Source organism: Populus trichocarpa, chromosome 3 (genome assembly GCF_000002775.5).
Source record: "Populus trichocarpa isolate Nisqually-1 chromosome 3, P.trichocarpa_v4.1, whole genome shotgun sequence".
NCBI classification, from domain to species: Eukaryota; Viridiplantae; Streptophyta; class Magnoliopsida; order Malpighiales; family Salicaceae; genus Populus; species Populus trichocarpa.
The window spans coordinates 18,864,266-18,873,316 of NC_037287.2; the positions used below are offsets into that span (position 1 = coordinate 18,864,266).

At 35.7% G+C, this 9,051-nt stretch overlaps 1 protein-coding gene across 1 annotated transcript; it reads right to left on the reverse strand.

Moving 5' to 3' along the window:
• Positions 1-476: 476 nt before the first annotated feature.
• LOC7478309 (probable protein phosphatase 2C 60) lies at positions 477-8,709 on the reverse strand. Its single transcript, XM_002304698.4, has 11 exons — positions 8,455-8,709; positions 7,989-8,111; positions 7,083-7,146; positions 6,010-6,118; positions 5,317-5,470; positions 4,410-4,535; positions 2,487-2,610; positions 2,302-2,378; positions 1,950-2,002; positions 1,131-1,185; positions 477-1,050 (listed from the first exon to the last, which is right to left on the reverse strand). Exons 2-11 carry the CDS (start codon positions 8,103-8,105, stop codon positions 850-852), a joined length of 1,080 nt encoding a protein of 359 aa, XP_002304734.4. The 5' UTR covers positions 8,106-8,111; positions 8,455-8,709; the 3' UTR covers positions 477-849.
• Between the last annotated feature and the right edge of the window lie 342 nt (positions 8,710-9,051).

The window sequence follows — 9,051 nt, forward strand, 5'->3', positions numbered from 1 at the left end:
AAGTTGCTGAACACTTAGACTTCTCGGCACTTGCCTGGTTTCTAGCTTATTTGACTTCTGATTTGCCATGTTCCGAATTTCTATTGCCATCCTCAGAAGCAACCTAGGTATCGGGTATCCTCCAGGTCTCGAAGGTTCCTTGAGCAATAAAAAAAGAACAGAGGGAGAGATGTGAAAAGCAAGGGAGGAAACTTTAACTTGCTTCACGCAACTCTAGGCCAAACTTCAACTGGGGAACTAGAATCTTGTTGTCCAATAAAATACAAGGTTTTGCTAGGCTTGATGCTGACCCTTTGTAACTGGAGATTGCTTTTGCTTTTAACTATCAAACACCTTGATTGGGTTGTTTCTTCCTTGTCTATCACATTTTCAGCATCAGCAGCCATGAAAAGAACAAAAAGAACAGTGAAAAGAATGATTGTGAAACTGAAACTAGCACTCCAACACGGTAGCTGGGCAGGAGTGGAGACCACAAATTCTGAAACAGATCTTTTCCTTTCCTTTTCAAGGTGAAGAAACCCCACAAAGCCAGTACAATCTCTCTTGAAAATGAAAATCTGGAATGTATCTATACAGAGATCAACTCACAACTGCGCCAATCCACGTTCTCCATAATTTTTGGTTCATTGGTTTGGATAATTGACCTTGTTAATATTTTGTGCTCCATCGTGTGCATGGTATGCTCTTCCTATAAGTAGCTAGAATTCTATAGAAAAAAAAAAGTGCAGAACTCAAAAAACAAGGTGAAAAAAAAAAATCAACGATCATTTTACAATCACAACAATTCAGCTCCTAATTGTTAAAGTTGTGGCCCATTGTTCTGCTAACTCTTCTCTTTGGTCTCAGCCTTCACTTGTCCATATTACTTGTGTCAACCTTCATTGCTTGATGAGAAGATGGTGGCTGCTGCTCCGCAGAAGGACCAGATTCAACAGGTTTTTTGAATTGCACCAAGATCATGGTCATGTTGTCGCACCCCTCACCACCATTAGTATCGGGAGCCAAACACCTGTGAAAAACTCTTCCGCATATCGCAGAAAGCTTAGTTTCCTGCATAGATTTGGACAGAAATATTGTAACCAGCATGTGTGCATATGTTCAAAATCTTAACTAAAGTTTACAGAACTTACAGTGTTTAACTGTTCACGCACATAGTCCACTAGCTGTTGACTTGACATGCAATCCCTATGGCATAAGTGGAATTAGCAAAAATAGCAAATTCCAAGATAAAACAAAATAGGGAGATCCAAATGACTCTCTTTAAGCTCTTCAGGAGTGATCAGTGGATCAAGAAGGAAAAAGGAAATAGAGACACAACCGAGTCCATGCACCACTTAGTTTCCAGTGTATATGTTGCTAAATGAATGTGCTTCCTCTAACCCCTATGTCAATGGCAAATATCATTCTCTATGCAGAGCTAATACAAAAGCATTGCTTTCAGGTTACATAGCATCTTGGAGTGAGTAGCATACAAATACCAGTTGTGCTCTTTCAATAAAATTGGGTTATTTTAGCCAGAAAAAAAGAAAAGGCGCACAGATACTTAAAAAACAGCAGTCTTCACATCATCTTAAAATTATACCTTTGTATCTAAATCTCATTATTATTAAACCAAATTGTCTAATTTCAAACAAAATTTGACACAAACAAAATTTGACACTAAATCCACTGCCATTCCAAAAGATCTTTGAGTTGGAAATTGATATTTTATTAAGGTTCTCGATGTGCTTCTTATCTGAAATTGTGTCAGCTAATGAGGGCAACTTTAAAAAGATACTTCCAAGTCGCATTTCCTTGTTTTTGAGACTAGAATTCGCAGTAGCATGTATATAAGTTCAAATAAGATATCCATAGAGAATCTAAATTACATTTCATAAAGAAAGGAGAAATGGAGAAAATGGCGTTACCATACACATACACTCTCTTAAGAACGAAAGAAACTCACTCACCAAATCCCGTCACAAGCGAGAACAAGAAACTCATCATCATCACAGAGCTCAACCTATTCATGTGCAATGAAAAATTATACAAGAAATCCATGAAAAAAAATTGCATAATAGTAACATAAACCAATCATGTGATGCTGGCCAAAGAATCTAGGATTCCTAGCCTACAGGTACATAATTCATCAATGGATAATCTACAAAATTTCCTTGGGTGTGTGTGTGTGTGTGTAGGGGGGGTATTCAAATTAAACATCTGTTAGCCCATGTGAGGTCGTTTAACCACAAGTGCGTGCTCTCAGATAAAACAAGAAAGAAAAAACCAAGGAGAAGGAAGATCGGCAGCAACACTACTTACAGTCCTTATGTCTGGATTGGCAGTTACAATTTGCTGCTCAGCAGGCAGTTTTTTGTTCTGCTTCAACTCTGCATCTCCTGCAACAAAGAAATTGACAGCATAAGAAGTAATTGGCATTGAACAGGTAAATTTCCCCTTTGAAGCCTCCTTGTCTTGAAATCACGAGTGGAAAAAAATTCATGTACCAATTGCCCTAGACAGGTTTAAAGTTCCGTTAACACGTCCAACTACAATAAAGCCACCGGCATTCACAATCCTTTCTCTCTCAACCACAAGATCAGGCTTGTGATCTTTAGACATGTCAAATGCCTGCAATAAAGGACTTGCATAAGACACTTCACGTGTAAAATCTTGCAAAAGATATGCTAATCATTCATTATAGAAGCATAATTCCACAAAAGACCCATTCACTTATTGTCTTGCCAAATGATACATGGACCTGGGTACAACAGTAGGAGGTGGATAAATATCTAGGCTCATAAGGTTAAAATATAAGGACGTATCTGCTAATATTGTTTGGGTACAGATTTAAATTCATCAATTCACTTGGGAAAAATAAAGTACTACAGGGGAAAGCTAAAGTTCCAGTTTGTGAGTGGATGGTAGCAGGGTTCATAGCTTTTTAGACAACTAACACTCTTCCTCACAACTAGTTAGAAGAGGGTTGAAAACATCTTGGTCTTTCCCATTCTTCATTTAATAGCTGTACGAGGTGAGACTGCCACCACCAAGAGAAGGAAGCTTGACAATACAGATATTCCATGGCTGCTTCATTCTTCTCCCATCAAGAGTTGAATATATAGTCAAGGGTGATGATGGAGCCATTCCATCAATTTATGGCACTTCATTAATGGCACCATCATTAACAGTGAGACAAATGGATTGTGGTATTGACTGCTGTGGAGTGCTGTTATTAACTGATGGAATGCCATCATCGCCACCACTTAGTCAACTGCTTTGGATTTATAAGATAATCTCACACTTAAGAGTTAAATCTGTGCAGTGCTACTTCTTGTGAATGGAACTACAGTAATCACAAATGACAAACCTGGTCATGAGTTACAATGAAAGATCCATGAAATGTTACAACTTGCAACTTGAAAGAACTTTGTTACATAACAAAAGAAGCCTTTAGAGAAACAAGGATTTCTAAAGAGTGAATCATCACAGACAAAGAAAACTGTCCTACTAGACAATGATCATCAAATTAACAGTCATTGACTTGACACGCATAAATTTCATCACATTAACATTCCTTCACTCTTCAAAGAAAAAACAACAAGAATCAAACTGCATGAATTTGTGCTCTTTTTTTCTTTAAAGAAAGAGCCTTTCTTCAATTTATCCTATCCCCCCTTTTCAATTCTTTTTTCCAGCTCATATTAGAAATCAAAAGAAGTTGGGTCCAGGAAGCTGTTTTTTCCATTTTTTAGAGGATGAAAACATATAAAGGTCCCTTTCAATAAGGTTGACAGGCTTTTTTGCCAAAAAGAGAAAACAGCAGAAAGCTATGCCCTCCATTGATGCAGTCAACGACAAAGAATTTTAAAAATCATAGTTGTCCATAACTATATATAAAATACAAAATGTGTCCGGAACATTTTTATTCAACCAAAACACCCTTAAACCTTAAATAATGAAAGACCAAGTATATAAACCTTTTTAAACAACAGATTACTTTGCTATGATGCAAATAATGCATTTGGCAAAATGAACAATGATCAATGAAATTATACATGATCAAAGATAAAATGACAAGAATTAGCCCAACCCTACAAGCACATGTTAGTTTCATCCAAGCTATGGAAATTGTAGCTCTCCTCTTCTTTTATCTGAGCAAATATATTCCTTTCTTCATGTGATCTCTCAATCACAATCACCAAGTCTTTCATAGATTCTATTCATGTATGTGGGGGTGCACTTTTGTTTCCACGATTAATACACACAGCCCATAACAGGGAAGAAGCATCCATGCATGATGTACTGAACACCAAGATCATTTCAATTCATGGATTGGAAATAAATAAGAAACCATCAATTCCTTTTACCAAATACAGAGGGAGAAAAGGCAAGCTGAAAGCTTGTCAAAAAAGAGGGAACAGGAATACCTGACCCTTCCTGGATATAACACAACGAGAATCACCAGCATTTGCAACAAAAAGTTGGTTGTTTCGAATAATTGCAACACATGCAGTGCTCCCAGAAGTCGGTCCATGAAAGCTAGAATGAGGCCCCTGATATTTGCAAAATAAAATTTACTTTTCCTATACATATGTACTTAAAATGTCATTAACATACTATCCCAAAACTAGTAACATTAACAACAGCCAGTATGCAAAAGTTATTGTAAGTCATTTGATAATAGATATTTAAGGATAAGAATTTATATGATCAATGAAACAACATGAACACCTGTGCTAAATCTGGTTAATTATACAGCTAAATTAACATAAATTATCGAACTAGATTGTCATTCGAGAAGCAAATGTTCCATATCATACTAAAATCGCAAGAGCAACTTTCCATATAAGAATGGCCAAAGAAAGATAACCACCATAAAAAACAAAGAAAAGGCTAGTTTAATTTGGAATAAATGGCCATTGAGCTCGTGGCTCAATCAGCACCCATTTCCCCCCTTCTCCCCAGGGGTCTTAGGCTTGAGTATTTCTTTAGTAGGAAAAGAAAATTTGAATAAGCTAAAGACAACAAGAAGAAACTGCATTAAGCAGTTTAGAATGCTCAGTGGTCTTAAGACTCTAAGCCTTCAACTCCATAAAAACTATGAAACTCAAGCCTAAATAAGCTCTCTGAACCAAAATGTGAGCCAAAACTCCCCAAAACAAATATCCTTCCAACAGGAATCAAGAAATTCCCAAACAGCAAAAACCCCTGCTGTTTCTTACACACTCCTGTTTTAATGTGACTATGCCAGTGAACTTCCCAAATAGCAAGGAAGCCTTATTGTGCCATTAGCAGCAACCAATTGAGAAAACATTATACAATATGATGGAGTACCTCCTCAGAAGGCCAATCATCCAAACTTCCATTGACTTGACCTCTTCTAGGCGACCATATCAATCCTTCTATCATACCAGAAACCTTATCTATGTTATCACCCAAGCTGGCTAGTTCTCTCCATCCCCTCTGCCCACGCATCATCTCATCCATTCTGCATCAAGAGTTCAGTTGGGGCACATAAAACTTGTCATTACATGGGTTCCAAAGGGTTAGAATTTTAAGTCAACTGTGACAAAAACCAGTAACAGTTATCTTACAAACTGACCAAAACAATTGCATACTATTGCATTCATCAACATCATGGTGGAAATGATTTGATATGGGTAAAATTTGTTCACTCTTTGATAACAATGATAAACTACATATGAATGATCACCACTGTCAAATTAAGCCATTATATCAAAGAGCAACTCAAACAAGCAATGGTACTGAAACAGTTGGGCTTGGTTATACAAGGGATTCTTTTCCTCCATTCTATTTCCTAATAAGCCAAGCCTTCTATAACATACTGTAATGATGAAGTAAGAAATCATACCAAAGAAAGTACTAACATATACATACAGTCCAAATATGAGTCCAGGCCATTGGATCTGATAATGTGCTACTCAAAGGCACAACCAAAAATTAGCAAGGGAATAGTTATGTATATCCATTTGTTAAACAAAGTACAGAGAAAACAGGTGAAACAACCTGAGGAAAGCTTTCTGTAAAGAAGTGCCTAAATCGCCAGACAAATAACTTTCCTGCCTGAGAACTTGCTGGTGAAGATATTTAGCACAGAATTTAGCCACTGCTTGACCTGCAAAACAATAGAATTTGATAAGAATGACAAACTGCATTTTACTAACCTAGGAAATGATTACTAGCATTGCATCACACTACCATGATAATCATCACCATCACCAATAACCAAAATGATGAACCTTGCTCAACATGAAGGGTAAGTTGATGCATGCTTGAGAAGCCACCAGCACGGGGATAATTGATTAAAAATAGACTTTGATGCTACTATTAGTTCCATCTTACCATCATCCATCTCATCTGATTCTTCTAAAGATTTTGAGTATGTTATAAATGTATCTTTACACTTCAAATTATTTGTTGCCAGCAGAAAACCCAGCAATTTACCTCTTGAATCATTCTTTGAAATTTTAAAACAAATTCCGATTTCAATTTGATCCACCAACCCTAATCCCTTTCAATAAATTCAAACTATCAATCCTTGTTTATAAAGCCCTAGCTCACCACTTAGAGCCCAATTGGTATTGTGGTAGCAGTTGTTTTTCAAAGTGCTTTTCGCTTAGAAATGCATTGAAATAATTTTTTTATTTTTTAAAATTCATTTTTGACATCAGCACAACAAAACGATATGAAAACACTAAAAACAAAATTGAAACAAAGAAAAAAAATAAAAAATTCAATTTTTTTCAAAAGCGCTTTTGAAACGCAAAAACAATTAGGCTCTTAAGCATAGATCCTTCAAGTCATACATAGTTTCCCCAACCAACCCCCTTTAAGAAATAAGAAAAAGAAATGCTAATATCTAATTCAACATCTACTATTTTTTAATGCCAGGTAAACTACTGTTGTAAAATAATTGCAAAACTATTACAAAATATTAGCATCGGGAAAAGGAGATGACATATTATAAAATATTAGCATCTGGAAAAACGAATAAAACCATAAGGTTTTTACAAAATAGTAACAGATACTAGAAAATATATATTGATAAACATAAAATAAGCATTCAGGTAAATTCTGACCTCCATGACCGTCATAAACACCAAAGAAAGATGTCGAAATGTCCAAATCTGGATAAGCTGCATGCTGTCAAACACCTTATATAAGTTTGGATGCAACTAGGAACACACCAAAACATCAAGAAAATATAAGTTAACCAAATTGGACAAAAATTATTCTATGAAGCCAAATACATGCTTGAAAGGATCCGTATCTAATTCCCAAAGTTATGATATATAAGATGCAGATCTAATCCCCAATCTCTTAGCTATATTCTTTGAAATCAAGAACCCTATCTCCATTGTTTCATAAATTCATCTAAGGAATGCTAATGCTGCCAATATGTATCTGTGACTCTGTCCACTCTATATGACTGAATAAGTTCAGGTGCCATTTATTTGTCAACGGCTCATAATTTTGTTGAATGTCCATTTTCATGTGTTGTAGACAGCATTCCCCACAAATGCATTCCCCGTCATGTACATTTTAAATAAGAGGGCCGAGCACTTCCTTTTGCAATGACACATTTTCCAGTTGTATTATCACACAAATTCAACATGTGTTGCCTTTCTACCTTCACGACACTGAACTCTATCGAAATTCATACCAGTGTTTTCCAGTCTTAACACGCTAAACATCAATAGAAAACTCAATAATTCACCGTGAATCATCTTTAATGAATCAGGCAAGTTCTAGACCTCACTGCGTTCACAAAATTTTGTAGTTCACTTCGCACTTAAAATTGTGGCTATTTATGGGCAGACCACAGGGCATAGAAACATTAAATTCAATACCTTCCCTCTGGGTTAATTCCACATGACCAAACAGCAATGACAATACCAAAGTTAATCACTTTTAACATCAACATATAACCTAAACATTGAATTTTCTTTCACAAAGGCACCACACAAATCATAAAGAGTACTCACGGAATCTTCCATGGTTGTACGCCAGCCTTGCATGGAGGACAAACCATATCGAAGTCTATCATTCTCACCATCTTGCGAAGCCTTGTCAGTTTTAGGGGAGCTCAAATATACCCCCATTTCTTGCTGAGAACAAAATCAAAAGCAATTAATCATAAAAAACCAACCATTTTTCTTGCATTCAAACCATCCATAACGCCTAAGCAAATCCCCAAATATTCAACTATGTCAACCCATGCGACCCACAGATATACCCCACCACTCATAAACACTCGCACGTAAATAAATACGTATAAATACACACAACAGTACCCAGAAAGAATCTCAATGAATAAGCAAAATCATGATATACTCGCAGGAAAACAGTTCCCGTAAAGTGACATACTTTACAGTTTCTTTTCTTTGTTTCCCTACATTTTCTTGGGAACCAAACAGATTGAACAAAAAGAAACAGATAATTAACGAATACCTGAAAGAATTTGACAAGATGGAGTGGCAGAGAAGCAGAGTAAACAGGGAAGAAACAATCATAAAAGGCTTTGCTTTGTTGTGTAATGATTGATGCTCGCTTGTAAACTCTTATTACAGACAGATCAAGAGAGGTACGGATTGCCTGGTTTAAGGTTGTTTTTTGTGCTTCACTGGATCGCTGGCACGCGCCCTTAAATTGTATAATGGAAATAGTTCAAAACCCGCGTCCCTGTTAAAAGGAAGGATTATGCTTCGTTTTACAACTAAAATCTCAAATTATTATCCTATAAATTTTTTAACTCTAATAAATATAAATATTTATTTTAGCTAAAATATGAGCACTTGAATATAATAGCTAAAATATTAGTTATAATTTCCATTTCTTTTTAGTATAATTAATTTCTTATCCATGAATATCTGAAATCTTGTTAGAATTTCTGGTTAATTTCTATTTTAATTTTATTTTTAATTTACCAATAAGTGTTCTTATTATGATTTCATCAATTTTATATTGATTTAGTGATTAAATCAAGTTAGGTAAATGATTCACATTAGTTATTTTGGTTTTGAATTAATATGCATTGGACCCTATCAT

What these genes read in the sequence shown, in the direction of transcription:
- LOC7478309 (XM_002304698.4), bottom strand. Translation starts at nt 8,105, where the DNA reads ATGGGGGTATATTTGAGCTCCCCTAAAACTGACAAGGCTTCGCAAGAT. An exon ending in ATGATTGGCCTTCTGAGGAG is followed by an intron (nt 4,536 to 5,316) that starts GTACTCCATCAT and finishes TGCAAATATCAG; the next exon opens with GGGCCTCATTCTAGCTTTCA. An exon ending in CCAATCCAGACATAAGGACT is followed by an intron (nt 2,003 to 2,301) that starts GTAAGTAGTGTT and finishes GCACATGAATAG; the next exon opens with GTTGAGCTCTGTGATGATGA.